Source organism: Atta cephalotes (genome assembly GCF_000143395.1).
Source record: "Atta cephalotes unplaced genomic scaffold scaffold00002, whole genome shotgun sequence".
Lineage (NCBI taxonomy): Eukaryota > Metazoa > Arthropoda > Insecta > Hymenoptera > Formicidae > Atta > Atta cephalotes.
The window spans coordinates 5,682,258-5,703,875 of NW_012130066.1; the positions used below are offsets into that span (position 1 = coordinate 5,682,258).

The 21,618-nt window shown below is 36.2% G+C and overlaps 1 protein-coding gene across 1 annotated transcript in view; it reads left to right on the forward strand.

Moving 5' to 3' along the window:
• The first annotated feature begins 10,452 nt into the window (after nucleotides 1-10,452).
• Nucleotides 10,453-21,618, forward strand: part of LOC105620936 (TWiK family of potassium channels protein 18-like) — a 53,243-nt gene continuing 42,077 nt past the window's right edge. The window contains exons 1-2 of the mRNA XM_012202416.1: nucleotides 10,453-10,818; nucleotides 11,945-12,230. Coding sequence (XP_012057806.1) covers nucleotides 10,453-10,818; nucleotides 11,945-12,230 — 652 coding nt within the window. The remainder of the gene's footprint in view (nucleotides 10,819-11,944; nucleotides 12,231-21,618) is intronic.

Sequence of the window (21,618 nt, forward strand, 5' to 3'; positions counted from 1 at the left end):
TAAAAATTAAAGTGAGATCCTTCCATTTCGCATTCATATAATACACCCGCTTTATATTTTATTGTCTTTTCTAGTTTTCCTAACGAACGTTTAAAGTTTTCCACAATTTTATATTTATCTTTTTGAGAGATAAAAGTAAAATTTTGTGCAATTTGTTAAATTTGTAATTTATTGAAATTGTATATTTTTTTATTTAATTTTGTTTATATCGAAAAACAATATTATTGCTACACAAACTTAAATTGCAAGATTAAGAAAAAAAGATAGCCAACGAAATATAATGAAAAGTTCCATTCTTGTATATTGAGTTCCGTCTTCATCATTCGTCTTTGGAAAAGGTTCGATACTTTTTAGTTCAAAGAAGAGACTCTTTCCGCGCTACACATCGCTGTTGCCACTCGTGTCGGTGGTGAAGAAAATTTCGAAATACCTCGAAACTTTATCGGTGCTCTTTCTGTTAGTTCGAAGCGCGAAAAGCGCTATCCGCGGCACATGAACGGTTTCCCTCGCTCGGAAACTTTTATTTCGCCATTCCGCCGACATAGACTACAGGAAAATCGAGGAAAAAAATGTGCATTGAAGAAAAAAAGTAGGTACGTGTAGAGATTCGTCACTTTCAATGGCGAATACCTTCACAGGCAACTCAGAGACGATACAATGTCTCCTCATGCGAAAATGTACACGTGATATTTTTTTAAATGATTTACGAGTATAGCTTTTGCTACTCCATAGAAATTACTTGTTTTCCAGTATTTCTCTCTCTCTTTCAGAAAAGAACAAAAACATTTCCAATTAAAATCCTTTATTTATCTTACATGTTTTCATATAAATTTGAATTAGGTAAACAATATTAAGTGAAAATTAAGAATAGTATTTAAACACAGCTAAATGGCATTTACAGTCAAAACAGACCTTAATGCGGGTCTTTGTAATATATCATGTCATATATCAATGTAATTAATAAATATAATTATAGTTCTATAGACATTTAATTGTGAGATTATTATTTCTGTGTATATAATTGTGTTTCATATTCGATAAATCGAATCTATAGCGCATAATCTATAGAATTAATAATATTCGCATATGAAATATTACATAAGCACCAAGACCCAAGATTTTAATCAAAATGGCATTCTTTTTTTATTTGATTTATATATCTGGTGTTTCCACATAAATTTACGTGTAGAATTATCCGCTTCAAGTATTCGGAGGTGAATAAGTCAGAACTTTCTGAATGCACGTCAAGTTTGAGTGAAATGTCTCTCATTTTCTTACAATATGTTTTCACATTCCGTACTTAACTGTGCTTCATACGACGTTTCTTCCATATTGCTTATTTTCTCTGCATTAAGCGTAAAATTTTCAATAAAATCTGTGATTTCTTAAGTCTAGCGAATAAAGGAGGGTAATATGGAAAACACATCTATGCCGATATGTAAAACTACCCGATGAATCGGCGGGCTCGGTTTAGCGGACTGTGTGGAAGTGAATTTCTTCTTATTCCCAAGTATTCGACTGTCGTCCCATGGCGTATGCGCAAGATCGATTCCCGTCGTTTCCACTGTTGACTGCGAATGCATTCGATGTAAAATGCAGAAAACGATCAGCGCGATATACCGTACGAATAGCAGAATGTCAGAGGAGGGAGAGAGGAAGATTTCAGAGTTTGAGTTCGAGAATTTATGGAAATGTATTTTTCCACGTTGCGAGTGTTGGTTTGCACTCTGTGGTGCGCATTTTTGCCATGTTTCCTTACAATCACGAATGTATTACCGGCTTTCTGTGAAATTGTTAAAGCAACGCTCGATTACATTCAGCTAGCAGTTTACTGTGAATCGAATTTTTTGATGCTTTGATTAAATATATTGCGTAATTTTTTTCCTATTGTTATATTTTGATGCTATAATGCGGTGTTATTGAATTTATATTGTAATCTTGAGAAACTTATTTTCTTCATTCAAAAGGAAAACAAAGTTTTTGAATCATAATTTTCTATTTTTAGTATGTTGGATAATCTGGCTGAAACTGTCGAAAATGTTCATTACTACATATTACTTAGAAAGTTTTACGTAAAGTGAATAAGTTATCAAGTTTCTATTTGCTACAGCTATTTGCGAGCATAAACATAAATTATTTGTCTTATGTTCATTTTGTCGGAATATTCGCGCAATGCACTCTCATATATAGTAAATTCTTTTAATTGAATTAAATTTTTTTATTAAAAAAATATGATTACAAAAAAGGAGATAATATTCGATTTAATCTATTTTTTAATTATTTTCCGAAATAAAATAATGAACAATTTTTTGATGCATAGGAAATGTTCAGTTTTATTAAATGTAATATTATTTTCTAGTTGTAATTAATTTATGTGCATATATATTAATTTCAATAATCCACAATGTCGATATATTATACTGATTTGCATAAATGATTTACTTATTAATGCATTATCAATTACGATAACCTTTTGTTTGCATATGGCGAATTAAATATTATGTTAATCTTGAAGGATGAATGCGTGATGTGATTAATAGGAGTTGCATTGATGTCTCCTTTTACATTGAAATAATTTTGTACATTCATTGAATTCAAGCTATGAAATGTCTGTTCGTAAAGTCCGAGACTCCGTACCATAAATTATGATATAGTGAGACAGGGATTGGTGAAGCCTGGAGTTGTAACAGAATGTTCACTTTCTAACTTGATTATTGCTTTCATCCTGGTATCCCACCAGACGTTACAGTTTGAATCATCCATACTTTTTGAGAGAAGTTTTTATGAAAGGCGAATCAGTTTTTACAAAAACATCGATTCGCTCTTGTTTGTTATATTTGGAGTAATCAGTAAAAGTTTATAAATTTTACTCTTTCTTTCTTTTTTTTCTGTCTCTTTCGCATTTTCCCTGCAATATCCGAATTTGTTAAAGGTAATACTTTAATTCGATGGTCACGCAGCCATTATTCATTCTAACGCCGTTAATTCAGTGATACATCTATAGATGAATTAATATAATAAACACCTGCAGGTGTTCGGTCCATGATTATTTATGAATTTATGATATTACATCAGTCATGCTACAATCATCCGAGCGGATAATGTGGATAAAATCTACATGGGAATGCTAAAGCACGCAGCGATGCGCTCACGTGCGATCTCCACGTGCTATCGATTTAATCGATGTCGCTTATAATGCGGCCGTTACTTTCGACGATTTTGCGTTATATTAAATTAATTCCGTTATCGGCGATCAGAGGATGCGCGGACACGGCAATCGTTGCACACTGTTTACGCCAGCACGCATAATTCCAGTTTACTTCCGCTAATAAAGGAAGCCCTATACACGTGTACATGCACGTCGATACTAATGTCGGCCTTTGAATAATATCAGTAACGTAACGTGGCACGGCATCCTTTGGCGGATCGATCGAGTGTGCGAGGTGTGCGACAAATTCATTCAGTCAATTCCGCGCGATGGTGATTCGGCCACGTTCGGGGGCAAATTATTGTCGTACCGGTGATAATTGAGCACAGCCACCTATAATAAACCGCGTTCAAATCGCCGACTCTTCGCGGATAGCTTTGGGTCGAGGCAATTACAACGGTGACTACCGCCGGGCAACGCCCCACTTCCCTACACTGCGGAAACGGGGCATCAGCCAGTTTGCAATAACTGATATAACATTTACGCTAGAAATTAATGCTGAACTCGAATAGAATCGTAACCGCGCGCGGACAGGAAGTAATCGCATCGGGCAACGGCTAAGCTGGAAAGTTCATTCGATAATAACGTGGGTTCTCTCGTACTCGCGACGAAGTGCTATTGCCAAAGTTAATTTATGGATCAGCGAGACGCGTTTAAAGCTTTATTGGAGGAACTTCGTTGCTTCGACATTACGTCACTTATCCGATAGTGCAGCTCGGGAATGAGGGTCGAACATGCGCGCATTCTGAACTTTGCAATACGTTGACATAATATATACATGGCACAAAATTGTATACTTTACATCAACTTTTCTGCAATATTTAGATACAAGAGAATTATTCTTCTTTTATTCGGTAAATTCTTCTTTAATAAACAAGTATTAATTACACTACAATACGCTGATGTAAAAAATTATACAGCAAACTTCATGGAAGTCTGACTACTAATCCGTTTGACGTCTTGCTCATTTGCAACTCATCGGTCTGCCAATAGCTTCAATGAGATAACTTATGGTATACAATAGTGTGTACTTAGGAACTTCATATTTTGCAAGTCTGTTGTAATTCGCAAATCAAATATTAAAGTAACGTAAACTTCCTTATATTCAAACTACTTAATTTTACAAGATTATTAGTCATTAATCCACGAAGTTATATGCAACTTGAGTATAAATTTTAAATCCAAGAGTGTCATGCAATTTCCACATAAATATGATTACAGAAATTATCAGGTTTAATCGTTGCGTAGCGGAAATCGGTGAAAACTTGTCCAATCTTCCAGATTGCTCGATGGCAAAAGGTGAAGACACTTCAAAGAAATGCTCACTCATGCGACGAGGTCGGAAATATTGACGCAACATGACGACGTGGAGTTTATGCAAGAGTCGGATCGCAATCACGAGTGCGTCGTGGTTATCGACAAGTTACTCATTTCGCATCTCAAGAAACCGACCGTCTTTAACGAGAAATTTCGCGAGGGGACGCACGGATAGAAACACGCGCGACAAGTTTCCGCGATGAGAAATTCGAGCATAGCAACAACCCTGATACACTTGAGAGCGAGATGCGGAAAATCGAGGCGCGTATCACCGGAGGCAGCCAAGACGCATCGTGCTGTGATTCCTAACATCCGAATCGCGAAAGGATTCGCAGACTTTAAATGGCTTTTGCGACGCAAATTTGCATCATGTACACACACACACACACACACACACACACACACACACACACATGCAAATAACAGTACTCACACATAAATTACAGACAAGAATCTCATCTCAAGAAATTCCAGGATACCTATCTTATTTCGTGGCGTCGGCGACATTATCAATGTTGAACTCATCGAGGCGCGTAAGTAGTCGTGGTACTCATGGTCAGACTAAGCGCGGCAGTGAAGTTTACCGAACAGCTGTGCGAAAATGTATCGTCGTTATTTGTTCCCTGGTAGTTCCTATCCGTGGTTAGGTTGTAGTCGCCTCACTGCACACTCGGTGTGCTCAATTTGCGCAGATAAGACCGTGCGGCTAACCTGAACGGCCTTAAGGAAAAAGTTTGAAACACATAAGACTGTAATCCGCGTGGGACGCTAAGAGAAGTTACTAAACAGAAGGTTTTCTTTCTTGACCAACTTTGTTGGCCAAACCGATCTGAGAAAACTTACTCATCTTAAATGTTTTACGAATTGAACGTGATCATTGATGCAAAAGTTAAAAATATTACCTAATCCTTTCCATTTGAAAAAAAAAAGAATTATTATTGGATGCTGCTGAAAGAATGAAATTCTGACGTATCTTGTGCAATTAAATGTTAATCCAAATGATTTGCATTTTTATTCGAATTATAGTATTTTTAATAACTTTTTAAAACATCAATTTCAAAAATGAGTGGTACCTTTTAAAAATTTTTTAAAAAATTGCATTACCTTTTTAAAAATATTTATAAAATATTTGCTGTTCTTAGTGATTAATTGGCGCATATATGTACATAAACCACATAGACTCACTTTTTGCGCGTAGTCTAGGCGGTCACGTCAAATATATTGTATCGTGATAGTAACTTCCATTTTCGATCGGTTCGCCGTCGATTCTCAATATCTATACGGACGGCTTAATGAAATTTTCGAGGGTTTCGACTCTGCCATAAATTTCTATCGCCGACAGCGATCTCGTTCGCTGATACACAAAACCGGACAAAGTCGACGCGGAGTCGAGAGAGAATACTCGCGTAACTTCATTCTCGACTCATCGTAATTCAGCCCGCATATACGACCCTATTTTCGTCGCAATGATTAAGATCGCCCGATTTATTCTATGGATTTATATCCGCGCGAAATGCAATCGTACGTCGCTCGGGGAAAGCTTTCGAATGTTCTACGTGACTCATGATTTCTATACAATTCGTCGTATAATTCTTACAATTTGTCTCCAAATTTCTATTACGCGATGAATCTCAAACATTACTTTAAACTTATTATTTATAATCGACGCAACACCTGGGCCAACGTCATTCATCAAACTTTTTTTCAAATACTGAAATGTATTTTTAATATTCTCGTGATGTAGCTTTTCTAGAAGCAAAGGAAAATGTGATCTTATACACATCGTGAACTTATTGTTAGCCGATCGTCCCCGTTCCCTCTCGCTTCTCGTCGTATTCTTGCGTCCAATACCATCGTTCGCGGTGGTGCGAGAACTGTTCGAGCAAAAGCGACCGGGTAAATATCTTGCAGTGCCGGTAAACGAAATTGAATAAACATTTTTCAGCAAATAGAGCCCACAGTGGTACGAATTTAAAAGTCGCTGAGACGAGCACAGGTGGTTCCCCTGTCGCTGGAAAAAGCGCCGAACGGAAAAATTGCATTTCGCCTCTTTCCTTGTTCCTCTACTCTTCACATTTCGTTTCTCTCTTGCACATTTTTCGATCCGCTGTCACTCTTTCCCTGCCTTTCTCATCTTTCTCCTGTCCATCTATGCTTTTCCGCACTACGAGAATCATCCCCATAAAGCTCTATCCTTCGTCGCCGACGGTGATGTAATCGACTTTTGCGCTGGTTATCTTTCGATTCTCGTTGCGAATTGGTTATAAATGCTAATGTATGAGCCAGCTGCGATGCAATCTCTGAAATAACGTTTCAACATGAGACGTGCAGTTTTAATTTTGATGAAATTTCAACGAAATTCCATGAAGTGATAGTATTCAGTACATCGGACAAAATCTGGAAACGGTACTACGGAACATGTACATTTTAATTTGTTTTTATTCAGTATAATTTTTTCTGCGAGCTATTTTCTTTTGTATTATTAAGTTTTAAAATATTAATATATGGAATTTACAGTTTAAATTACATATATTATTGCGGATTTCATAGAATACTTTCTTTAAATATCCGATCAATAAGTGTTACTTTATGAAAAAAAAAATCGAGGTTAATTCTCTCGAAGCATGCCTTTATCATCTTTAGAATGAAGGCGGATGGCGTTTGTTACGCGCCAGTGTTTTCACAGTCTTACAACGTCGTTCACACGATATACAAGCTTAAAAGAGATATCGATAATAATTAACAGGAAGTAAGAAATAAAGATAGACAATAACAATAGAATACATCCAATGGTTTTGAGAATGCTCGCGATGTTAGAACCACAAATAAGTCGTAAATAAGTTGTAAAAAAGAGAGGGGAGAGGGGGCTGCAAATCGAGACGAAAGAAGGAGAGATCAGATCCGATTTACGATCAGCAGCTTGGCTTGGCAGTTTGTTCCGCGGCGGGATCGTTTCTTCGCCGCAGAGAACGGAAGTCGATCGAGCGCAACAATCGATCACGCCAAACGATAAATTAGCGTCGAGTTCCGACATCCTTATTTCAACTATATTCGTGTGAATGTGATTGTCGAGAAGTGATCTCGTTATACAAGACTGTGTACATTGTGCATATTTAGACAACTATGAATGCGAATGACCAGTAGAGGGTGAATTTCGGGAGATGTTTCGCTTCATTCTGTGAGTGAGACCGAATTTGACTTTCCTTCGCTATTATTAATAAACTCCAATTCTGGCTTTATTGTTATGGTCGGGTTAGAATTAATTCCGGGATATTTAATTAGAGAATATTGTCTAATTACGGGGAAGACATTATTTGCATTCGTTGAAACTACTGAAGACTACGCAATATTATTTTGCGTATTTTAATATTGAAAATATTATACTACATTTCTGCGGATCATTCACTGACTTACGCATTATGTAAATCATTTTTCATGAAAGTTTCAAAACCGCCCGTATCCCCCGAGTTCGCGTCTTAAATCACGGCGAAGAATAAAGAGGATGGTGACGCGGATCGGTTGAGCTTGCTATGCATTTATGGATGTCGAACGTACGAAGAAAGCAATATTTTCCGCGCGAAATCCATCGTCGTATCTCTCGATTTGCGGACTTCTATCTCGCAGCCGTCTATTGCTCGTCTCTCGATTCATTCTCTGTTCTCCTTTTTCTGTACTTCCCATAATAGTAGAGTCTACCATGACCGTCGATTATTGTCCCCGTTGGAAAGCTCCAGGTGACCGAGTGCAAGTACACAGGAAAACACGTAGCTCGAAAGTTTCCCGCGATTTCCCCCAGGGCCCTCGAATAATTCTACGTCGAAAGTCCTTCTGGAATTCAACCGTCTTTCTTAGGACGTCGAAACAGTCACGGACGAGCAATGCCGATGTCGGGATTCTCACAAATTCCGGCTGAAAATAAAATTCGTCCGAGTGCATTGAATTTTCTGATATTACGAAAGCACGAGTATTTCCCGTAAAAAAAATATGAGCGACACATATAGATAGTTGAATCGTGAGGCAAACATTAATCAATTATCGCGACACGGAATTAATGATGTAGAGAGTCTTAACATTAATTACTTAACGTTCTTTCGAGGAAAGTAATGTAAGTAATCGAATTTCTTTTTCTTCTTTCAGGACCCAGCGAAGCACGAAAGTGGCGACGTTCTTGAGTTTTAAGATAGACCGGATCTGGAAGACAACACCAATTTATTTATTTACATGCGGTGAATGCAAGCGCACCTCTCGTGGCATATGAAAGATACAAGTAAATTACAGGTTCGACTTCGGTTGTGCTAATCGGCTTTCCAACGTGCGGAAAGTCCAATTCTCTATAGAGAGAGACCGCTCACGAGACAGCTCGACGGTGCATTAAAACGGCGCGGAAATTCGTCGAGGACGAAGAGATAAAATAAGGAAAAAGCTTCGCTAAAACATTCAGTGAGCACGAACCAGCGCCCACGAACGTGCATCGGACTTACTTATTACGGAAATCCAGTTTGTTGAAATGAGGCTTTGAAGTTTCCATCGCTTGCCGACGAACTGTGCTCCACCTTCTTCCGCTGCCGTTCGTTTTTTGCACTCGAAGCCGACGGAAAGATGGGAGAGCGGAAAACTGAACGGCTTCGCATTCAGATGGTAGGGAGAAAGTTTAAGTGACTCATGGAGAGACTCTTTCGAAAATTTCCTCCGTTCCTTTCTCTAAGTTTCTGTTTTCTCGATAAGAGGGAGAAATATAGAGTAAAAAGAGGATGAAAGGAAGGGAGAAAAGATTAGCAGTCCCAGTTTCTCGAAGGCGTTATTTTTCATCCATTTTCGACGTACTACGTGGTAATGCATTAGTCGGCGCAAAAGTAACACTTGTATAGTGATTCGTTTACGAACTTAAATTAAATCATATAACTCGAGCCATTTTAACCGCGCAAGTTGATGTCGCACTCACAAATGAATGCGACGAACAATAATTATTCATGTGATATTTAATCTCCTCTTTCTTATAAAAATTTAAACAAACCATTGTTTTTTAAAATACTTATTTATTTTTCATAACATTACTAATTATTACAATCTCGATAAAACTAATTGTAGTAATGTTGAAATATTTAAGCTAGAAAAAAGTTAAATTTATAAATTGGTTCTTTAAAATAGTTTCTTCTTTGTAAGAGAATATTTTTATAATATCAGCCATCAGTGTCCGCAACAAAAGGGTTCTGAGAGGTAACTAATATCATAGAACATATTTCGAACATCGATTTTCTCTATAGAATTCCAATCCACATTCCAGCCAGGACGATCCTGCTATGGAAAAATGACGGAAGTGCTATGTACGATCGAGCGTCCCTTTGCTGTCAGAAGATTCTCCCAGGACATCATTCAGCTGAACGATTTCGACTGCGCCTCATAATAAGAAAGCGACAGTGACGAAAATCATAGTGACATCTGGCCGAATGACGTCGGTGAATTTGAGTGGTAGTCGAAAAAACGCAAAGAGAGATCCGTCCCTTAGATTATAGCTCGCGCGAAACTCCAGTCATGCGGCTGTGGCGATTGAGTCTACGAGATTCGAGGATACGTGTACGAAGAAAACCCTATTATAAATCTCCGTTCCTGCCGAGAATCTTTGTTATCGTGAAATATGATAATCCGAGATAATTTTATGCGCAATCGTGACGAACGAATGAATGTAAGCAAATAGTGAACGAATTAGCGATCGCACTCGAACAGGTAACAAAGTGTAAAATCTTTGATACTCTGTCACGTGCGTCACTGAAAGCCGATGAAGCTTTCGTCTTCGGCTATTAACTCCATCATCACCAAAAATAAGTAGTAGATGGCAAATGCGCGCGTACGACGACATATCCGGCGATAAACGCGAAACTGACGGCGACAGGACTCGGTGACTTTGTAGATAGAACAAACAAGAGAGGATGGAGAAGGACAACGTTAGACATTATAGAGCTTACGAGGGCTTCAAGCCGGCGAATAACGGCAATACCTCATCTCTAAAGAGATCGACGTCGGATCGTTCAAAGACGCACCCATCTCGCCAAGTGAGATGTTTGTGCTTCGGCGGTGTACCTGACAAAGCCAGCCAGCATTCTTTCTTGAAGGGGTTTATCATAAACATCGGAATATGCTCCCTTCTTGTGGCTTATACCCTATTGGGCAGTTTCATCTTTCTGGCTATCGAGAGTGGGACCATTGATGGTGTTGGCCTGCAACAGAGGACTCTGGCCACGACGATAGCTGGAAATCAGCATACCAGAAGGAACACCAGCGCTTGGATAAAACAGGTGAGAGGATGAAATGCTCTATACATTTACTATATCTTGATTCTTTTCATTAGAAATTTTACTGTAGTAATACTTTCGTAGTAATTTTGCTATCTTTTCTTTGAGAAATATCGTGCTGCACTCTTTTAATGCGAGTGAAAAATATTGGAGTATATTTTAAATCATACGCAACTTCCTTTTCAAGAAGTATCCTCGTTATGCTCAAATGTAGTTGTAAATCATAAGACTATAAGAAGTTATGTGACCACTCAACAAAGATATATGAAACTGTTTTTCGAACATAAAAAGTCATAGATATATTTCTTAATAACTGTGTAGGATGTGTACATGCAAGCAAGTGCAATAAAAGTAAGAATGATAGCAGAAGAGTAAACAGATTTGTCGATACACTATGAGCACATGACAGTTGTCGTTACCGTTGTCGCGAACGTAAGCCATGAACTTGTTTTTGCTTCTCTTTCCCTTGAGGAAGAGCAAACAGTTCCGGCGGCACCAGCTCTCGATTTATCGTCACGTCTCCGGTTTCATTCCGCTTTTCTACCTGAGGTGACCTCAGTGAACCCGAAGTCAATCGAATTATCGGTGCGTTCTGGCGCGAGCGCTCGTTTCAACGAAGTTTTATCGATTGTGCTTTCTTTCCGCTATCCTTACGCTTTACAGGAAAAGCGTATTCCCCGAGGACATCGGCACAAAGGCTGCTGTCTGTTGCTTCCGGCCAATAATAGCAACAACGAATTGTTCTCTCGATAGCAATCGCTCATCGGCAAACGATTGAATATTCGTGTTCTTTTTATAAATAATTCTTCTGATTTTAATGTTACTCCACTAAAAAAAAAAACAATTTTCTCTTGCGTTTTATTAATTTGCCTCTTGTCTGTGCAAAACTTCTGAATTTTCTGCTGTCCAATAACGAAGCAATTACACAGAGTTCACCATTTGTCACAAGATGTAAAATTCGAAACATGCTGCATTCAAATCCACCTGACGTGTGTTAATTAACGAGCGCGCGTGAATTTAATTTAATCGACAGTATTTCAATTATAATCTTATAAGACGAACATAGTCTACGATATACCTGACGACATTTCAAACATCGCTTAATTAATAACTTTTGCTGTGATGAAAGATGAATCACGAGGCCCGGACGAAGACCGTGGAGAACATATGGATAATCACGGAGCATTTGAACGTTCTCTACCGTGAGAACTGGACGAAATTGGCCGACCAGGAGATTGCACGATTTCAAGAGCAACTAGTGAAAAGGATCACGGAAGACATGATGGCGACCCAGAATGCCGGGACATACACCGGGAGTTCTACCAGCGAAACTGTAACGGAACGCCGTGTGCCGGAATACGAATGGAACTTTGCAAAGGCGTTTCTCTATTCTCTGACAGTGCTCACCACAATCGGTAAGTTTCAGACGTAATTAATTAATTATAATGTCGCATGCATTTTGTTCGCGCTTTAGTGCGACGCCTCGCGTTTCATTCTCTGAACGTAATGAGATTCCAACGAACCAAAACTATGTCAAAATGCGGTATCATATGTCAACTACAGAAACTAGAAATTACAAATTTTTTCCTATTAAATTCTTTAATATAATAATATATTTTTAACTTTTTTAATACAATAATATATTTTTACTTTTTTAGAGCAATAATATCTTTTAACTTTTTAAATATATTATTATTAATGTCCTTTCAACTTCTCTTCGCACATATATATATATATATATATTGTATCATACATAAGCGCAAAATCGAATTTGGAATTTGCATGCTGATGAAAACCTCCGTGGCTTAATGCAAAAACTAATCTCGCTAACATGATACTAATATCTAGAATAAATAATTCATAAATTGTATGTAATATACCTATGGCAATCACAGTAATAGTACGATAAACAACGACATACAAAGTATCAGCAAGCATACGCGTCGAAACTACAAAGTGCATAGATGATGTTTGCTTCTCTAGTTGTACTTGTGCGATTTCCCATCTGCGCAAGCACTATATATGTGTACGAAGGCATAAGTTTACACAAAAGGAGTGCTAGCGCATCAGAATATTTGTACGTAATTAGTAGGCTAGGAGGAAACGGAGACGAGCACGAAAAGACACTGACGCAAAGACGAATAATTAGTTGAATCAAATACTACGTCAATTAGCTCGCGATGTTAGTTAGAGGAATAATACTGACGTTAATAGCACCGATAATGTAACTTGCAGTTACATTGAAGTTTTTTTACTTTATTTAAATAATTTATGAATTAACATTTTCTTACTTCATACAATAGAATTCAATATTTCTAGATAAGCTATTCACAAATTTTAGTTTTTTCTTATTCAATCGATTTTTCATTATTCGTAGGGAAAAATGCGATCAAGGAGTTTTATTGAAATTTCATAAAAATCCAATTGCATCACAAATCACGAGGAAACTAAAAAAATATTCCGTAATTAAACGAATCTCTTTGTTGAGGCAAAGTGGTATTGATCGAGACATTCTAGAACTTAAAATTGTCGTTTAGGAAACGAAAATAGAAAATAAAGATAACATGGCGTGCATCAATTTTTGAAGCAAAAATAGTTCGACGTTAATGTGTAATGGCCGCGCAATACAAATGCAAATTTGTTGTCCACCTCAGAGATATCAATTTCCTTCATTCTTCGACAATATCATTGCGTTCGACTTAGTAACACTGCAAGCGAGTGACGTCACGTCCAGTCGTTTACTTTAGTTATTACTGAAACAGATTGCTACTTCATGAGTCGGTGGATATTTAAAAAAGGAAGAAACTAATGGTCGGAGATATCGAGCAGCTTATTGAATTATCGATAAGATATATATATTTATATCTTTTTTAATGCTCTTAACTACTTCGGTGGATTTCTCGAGATAGTCTTCGATATTATCGGTATATTTGCCATTCGAGTTCATTTTCGATCATTGTTTTTTTCTTGTTTTACACGAATTCCACAAAATTAAATAATTTTAAAACAATCTAAATATATAGATATTACAATAAATAAAATCTATTTATATATACTAGAACTTTTTACTAGAACTTTATAAATATTTTTTTATAATATAATTTAAATAATATATAAAATATTATATAACATTAATTTTAATAGCAGTATATTTTTATATAATAAAAATGTTGCATGGAGAATATTTTACTAAATTTAAAAATTATCATTGAGTATAGTTTTTGCTTTTATTTTATACAGTTGTTTTTCCTCATCTGCTGAATCAGTTCAATGCACCGTCCATTTCAAACTTCCTTTAAATTTTACGCTTTTGTGTGTACCTATAGAAAACATTCTACTACGGAACTCTATGGACATTTTTTTTTGCACCGAACGGTTTAATGATGTGTTACGTTGTATCCGGAATTCTCGGAAATTAATATTTCGTAACCCATGTCTGCTCCTGTGTTTATAGACAGAGAACTAGGCGATTGGTCGTCGGCCGCGAAATACATAAAATCCCGAGGGTCGCGTGATATAGCATTCGCAATTTTCGCTGATGGTGTATACAGAGCAGGCGAAATACGTGTATTTGCACATGAAGATGTTATCGTGGCGAGAACACGCTTGTCCTATGAATTTTAATGTAAATTACAGCTGATGAATATTTTTCATTTATCGAATATGGAAAATAGGATGCCAGCAATTGGGACGGCTTTCGTGATTATGAGAAAGTTTTATTATGGTTATTACTTTGCATAGATAATTCGAAAATTGTATTATTTTTGATATTAGAATCGAGCAATTCATTCAATCTTACTCGGATATCTAGGTGTTTCCTATCACAATTTGTTGCATAACTGTGACCTCCCGCAACACTATACCGACGACTTCCTACACCACCATCGTCAGCAACAGGATCGATAATGGAGCAGTTCCCAACAGGAGAATGGCATAGAAAATTAATCTGTTCTGGCGAAGTTCGCTCCCATCTTGCCTGGACCTGACCATTTCTACTTCGTCCATATTGCGTTGTTCTAAATAATACATTTGTCCTACTATTGGCTTTTTTTCAGTTTACAGACACAAATGTACGATTGCCTATCGTTAGATGTGGGATTTTTTGCTTTTTCTAGCATCGTATAGTGGTTAATTACGGGAAGTATCCCGGTACTTTTTATCGGCTTGTCCGGGTACAAAAATATTGTTCAGCGAGACAACTACGTGCCGGCAGTCGAAAAACTTCGTACCAACATAATACTAAGCGGATGCTATCGTTCGTAACTTTTCGCGAGCAAAAAGCAAGCAGACATATCAACCGGAGAAATGAGAGGAAAACTTTTTTGTCGCTACATATACGTTTCTATGAGTATTCGACCACAAGCCGTAAAATCAACTTGAATGAAGTTTTAATTGAAGTATATAATCATTAAAATAAAAAGCTTTAATAGACTAATTAACGTTTTTACATGTTCCATGCAAAGCCAATTGGATCGTGATTATGTGTGACCTATTTACACTAATTACTTTTTACTAAACGAACTCTTTTTAAGATTAATTTGGAGAAAAATCAAATTTCATTTATGCTTATTGATAAAAGCGAATTTTGATTGTAAAAAGTAGATTTTTAGACGCGTTCGCGTCTATTGGAGGGAAATTTTGGCAAAACAGCATTATTCTGAGAATGCGCAAACACATCATGGAGATGAGTAAACAACTCTCGGCACATGAAATGAAATCGTCCACTTTTAGAACAACATTTTTCCCATTTATCGTATTGAATTGGTTTATCGTTTAAATTATAACTAAATCTTAACACAAAATTTCTATCAACCTTTATCAATCATAAAACATTGAATAAATACATATTTAAAGAAAGAAATAATGTCGTTGAGATTGGCTCTTGCAAATTAGGTTAAAGTGATTTAATAGGAATTAAAATAAAGCGCAGAGTTGTCAGGCAGAAAATTGGAAATGGGGAGACAATTATATACGTACGTATTTTATATTTCATTGATTTTTATGTTCTAACTGAAAACGAAAAGTTGTAATTATTAATCAAAACAATGCACCGTTATGTTTCAATATTTTGAAAATTACACGTCAATTACGATGCACGAAAATTTATTAAATTTTGATTTTTATTTAAAATTTCATCGCGCTTCTAAATTTGGCACGAAAAATGCGTGGAGAATTAATTTTATTTAAAAAACTTTTCCCAAACTATCAGTAATTAATCTTATTTATTCTTTAACTCTGCCTTAATATCACTGAGAGAAAGAATTTTGTTAATTTAACAAATCATCAATACCTTGAACAAATGATCTGTAAATATGTGACAACAAATTGGTTTATTGTGATTGCTGTTAATTTGCTATATCAACAAATTATTAGTAATAGAAGCAAACTATATAGAATCTAACCTATCTTTGGATAATAAACTTGGATAATAAAGGATCGTTTACACAGTCATAATTGATAATGAAGTCTTAAGTTAAAGGAAACTGACATATCAAATAGGAGCAGTCAAATAGGAAGAATACTTGAATAGATTAGTCAATTTCTTATGATGGAGACTTTACGGCTTCTATATGTATGAGCCTTTTATTTGTTAGCGATACTATTGATTATTTATTTCATTGACAAATGAGAAATAAGTAGGAGTGCGGATACCCGAAAAATTCGGATACCCTCGAATCGGATCGCGTAATGATCGGGTCGGCTCGGGCGGGTCTCGAATGTTCGGGTACCTGAATGTCAGGATAAAATATTTGATTTGAAATCCGAAACTATAATTCGAGACTCGAAACTCTATTCGGAAATTCAGGACTCGATATTCGATTCGGGACAAAATTTTCCTGACTGATCTTAAATTTTTAAATTTGGAAGCGTTTCATATGTGTCGTGTAATTAAATATAAAATTGCGTAGTTAAATAAGTTAAAAGTAAATAAGAAAAAAACTATGTGTGAATAATTGCTTTATTTTAAATTATAGTGTAGAAAGCATAATTTTTCGTTGTTGATATTAATTTACTTAGTGTGATAATAATATTATTACCAGCATCAGAAAACAATCTTTCGCTTGAAATTTGAGAAACAGCGAGATACTGTCTAGCGAGATACTGCTACTAATATCGAGATTCCGAAATAATAGCGAATACCCGAAAATACTGATAATAAAATATCCGAGCCTCGATTGAGAATCGGATCGAGTAGTGATCGGGTCTCGAATGTTTCGACCCGACTCGTATTTCCAAGTACCCGCACACCCCTAGAAATAATTAATTTGCAATTATAATTAATCGATCGTTTTCTTAACAAATATCACATTTGTTTCCCTTTGATTTGTTCCTAAAACAAAATCATTTTTCTCAGTGAAGAAAAAATAATTTTATCAAAGTTTTCTTATGTATAGATTATATTGCCGCTCCAAACTTTCTTACCATGTAAATGATTTTACAAATAAGTGATGTTTATACAAATTACAATATGTATGTGTCCTTATGAAAAAAACAAAGTACAAGATTCGTACAAGAAGAATCACTTATATTAAATTTATTTTTCGAGATGCTTTCGAAAGGCATAACTGCTTTGCGGAGGCAACAAAATTGTGCAGACATTCAATGTTTTAGAACCTTAACTCTCTTTGATTTTATATTCTTCGAGTCTGCGTTAGACGGCCCGTAGGGCTCCTTTGCTTTCTACTTTATTCGCTGTACACCTCTCGCTACGACTCTATCCTGCTTCAGTGGCGCATAATCCAGTTTACGTATCGCAAGAGACGAATCATCCGTTTGCATTTCACGATATGAGGTCGCATGAATATTTGGCCGCCTGCCTCTCCGCAGGCAAGAGTTACGTATTCAGAAAATAGTTCGAGCGCCATCGGGCTGGCCGGGAACCAAGAAATAACATGGTTCTTCAGGAACTGGACTGTATTCTCTAAAGATACTCCTCGCTTTATCTACTTATATATCCTAATCTGTGATATCCTCAATATGAATTTATTTATTATATAGTAGTCTTTCTAGCATACCGCTTTCGTTCAACTTGTGATGATGACTGTCATTTATGGCGAATCGATTCCTATTGTGAAAGCAGTAAGAAAACGTGTGTGTTTATCTACTTCAATTCAAATCTTTGTGAGAGGTATTTCCATTGATATATTATTTGGATCAACTGTACGAAATGAAATTTTAAGATAAAGTTGGATCCTACGCATCTCATACATAAATGGATATTTCATCTCTTTTTTGCAAACATATGTATTAAAAATATATTTCTATTTCTTTGAAATTTTAAAAATTGCTTCAGCTGAAGCAATACAGATGATAGTTCCATTAATCATCTCGGATGATTACTTTCGCAGCATTCACCGATGTTTTCATGCTCACACCACGAGAGTACATACACTCGCTATATTTGTACAGTACACGAAACAGTAAGTTTCATTTCATAACGACACGATGTTCTCAGCGTTGCCAGTTTCATGCCGCTATCTTTTTCTCATGCATCCTCTTTATCTTTCCGTTCGTAACTTTGGGCGGATCGGGAAGAGCAGACACGATTTTGCGACCGTCTTAACGACGGTGGAATGAAGGAGGTGGTGAATTTTAATCAGAAGATCCCCGTCGCTCTAATGGATTGCCAGGCGCGAAGGGACGCCGACTAATCACAATTTGTCGCTCGTTTCGTCAGCGCTGCCCACCAAATTGACGTAGCTTACTTACTCTGTTCATAGTCTGAACTTGAATTAATTTTACATCGATTTATCTTGTTTATTATTGTTGTCTTGTCGTCAAATCAATTCGTTATTAGAATTAAATGAAGATATAAATAAGAAACATTATCATCCATTGGTTTAATTCTAAGCAAAATATCGTTTTGTATTTTTATAAATATAATTGAATATACCATTCGTTTATCAAAATTATTTATTTCTAGTATTATTACTTTGCTGTGTAATGTATTGTAAGAAATTTGCAATTTCTCACAAATTTGCTTGGAAGATTTTTCTGCTATGGAAACAAATGGAGGAATATTTTAAAATAATTTCAGTTTTAAATAACGATGCTTCTTCAAACTTGCCGCCATTATTACAAGCTCGAACTTGTAAGTGTAAGGATTAATCGAAACCGGGGATAAGAACAGACGAAGTGAAGAGGCGGAACGTGCGCGCTGAGTTCGAAAAAGTAGGAAGTAAGGAAGTCTCGGAGTGGTAAAGGGCGCATCTCTACCACGTCTTCGTATCGCACAAGATTCGAATCACGCCTGTCTCTTCCCTCGTTTTCTTTCGTATTTTTCTCCTTCTTCTTGGTGCGCTACTCGTTTCGCCTTTCGTCTTTCGGGCACGTCAGCCTTCTTTCAGACATCTTCCATCGTCTTCTTTACCTCTTCCGCTACTACGCCGTGAAATTGCTATTTTCATTTTCTATTTTCACCAGCTTTCGCAAACGAACCGATCGAATCACGACCACATACTGTTGTTGACCGCCGTTCTATTCTAGTCCGACTTGGTTTAACTTGTACGTTTTATTTGATTAAGTAATTACATTAATGAATAAACAAACGTATAACATTTCTCATATGTAATAATGTACATGATATGTTTTAGTAAAGTAATGAGATTTAATTTTTAATAAACAACATAATAAATTATTTATTAAAAACAATACAGTTTCTGTTTATCCTTCAAGGTAGCATCTCTTCGAAATAATGTACTTGCGCCAGCGAGTTTTCCATTCTTCTAACAAGAGATCTTCATATCGAAAATTAGATTCTGTGATAGTCTTTATAACATCGAACATTTTTTGAATATTATCTATTTCACGAATATTATCTGTTTCAAATTAATTTCGAGCTTCATTTTTGTCTTTAAGACGAATGAGGAAGTATCTTTCTATTCGACACAGTTTATTTTCTGCAGTGTTGTTAAATCTTGAGAAAAAATTGCATCTTATTACTTTTTGATATACCACGATATAACATATTGATCTAATTAACGTCTATTATTATCTGTAGTAGTATATAACATATAATTTAATAACATTTAATGACAAGCTAAAAGAATGGAAATATCTTTAGTAAAGAGAAGGAATGTTTTGAACTCATTTCTGTCACATCACAAATATGCAATGTCTTGTTGAAGCACTTCTCATACTATACATGTGTTCTAATCATCACGATGAGCTCAAAATAATGTTAATATTATTAAACATGAAACTTTCCTGTTTCTTTCGTTTTCATAATAATTTGTGTTTTAAAGCGACGGTTTCAATATATTGAAGTGTCAACCATTGAAATGCCATTTGAATAGGAAATGGTAATTACCGCAAGAATTTCGATCTTCAACTTTTGTAAACTCAGTAAACTATTGTCGTAACTCAATCTACTAGTGACGCTTTTGCAAAAGTTTCGATCTGTTAGGCGTGCGATCATTAATAGCAAACGTCATGTCAATCGATTTTTCCACAATGGATATATCCAACTTGAATTTGTCCATAAAATACATGTACGAATGAAGGGACATGTCAGTTAAATCTGCAGATTTTACTGACACCGAGTTTTATTCCAACCTATGTTTTATGCAATTTGAGAGATTCGGACAGCCCGAATATATTTGGCCCCGTATAATTTAATTTCTAATTTAAATGTCTAGATTAAATGTCAGATTTATTTCTTTTAAAAGAATGTTACTTTTGACATTCCTGAAATAGAAAACGAAACATGGCGTTTTTCTAATCGAAGAAACCTTCGATTCGACGACTTTACGGAGTTTCTTTCTGATAGTGTAAAGTTAACGAGAAACTTTTCTCACGAAAGAATGTGGATATCACGCGCTGGAGATCGACTCGTACAAAACTGCAGCTCATTACCACGATTCCGATAGCCTGTCATTGGCGAAGTGAAAAGGGAAATAATGAGAGAAATAGTTTAGCCGACGCGGGCGCGGGAAACGTTGTCACTTTTATTTCCTATCGCATTCTCCCCGAGAGAAATAGCGATGGTTCCCTTACATAGCAATGGCAACGATAGTGTATACCCGCAGACGTCGACGTCGAATGCCACGGGAAGATGGATATCCTCTTTTTCTCTCCGCGCACCAAACTCTACCGCGGAAATGGTAATATATACGAATGATCGATCGTCGCTGGAGTGGAATCGGGCACGCCTTTGGGATATATTTTTTAATCCCATTGTGGTCCACAATGTTTCCCTCTTTCTCTTCATCCTGGCCGTAGATAACATTTCGATTGTATTTACATCTTTTCTCGACGATTCATAAATTAGGAAGATATCCTAAAGCGAGATTATGTATGAGGAAATTACAAATGGGGATTCTTCTGCGAATCTTGACGATGGATTTCGATTGTCTGAGGATATCCGAAGTAAATTTCAAGTTTTACGTAATCATTTATTTCCTGATATTATTTATTTTCATTTATATTACTTCGTACTTCCGCGGAATGGCATAACGGAACTGCGCTATCAGTTGAAGATATTTTAATCTTTTTTCCTTGCGTCTTTCTTTTATTTTATGGCATGACTAGGGAAAGATAACTTTATAAATGATTCTTGTATACATTATGATATAATATATAGAAATATGTATGCAATACATTATGTAATCTACATATTTTATATCTATTTAATTTTTATGAAAATAATTTTATGATTGATTCTTCGCGTGTTGTTCGCTTTGGTTATTTTATAAAAGTTTATTCTTTGAAAATGATTTTGTAAAAGTCAGAGAGAGAGAGAGAGAGAGAGAGAGAGAGAGAGAGAGAGAGAGAGAGAGAGAGAGAGAGAGAGAGAGAGAGAGA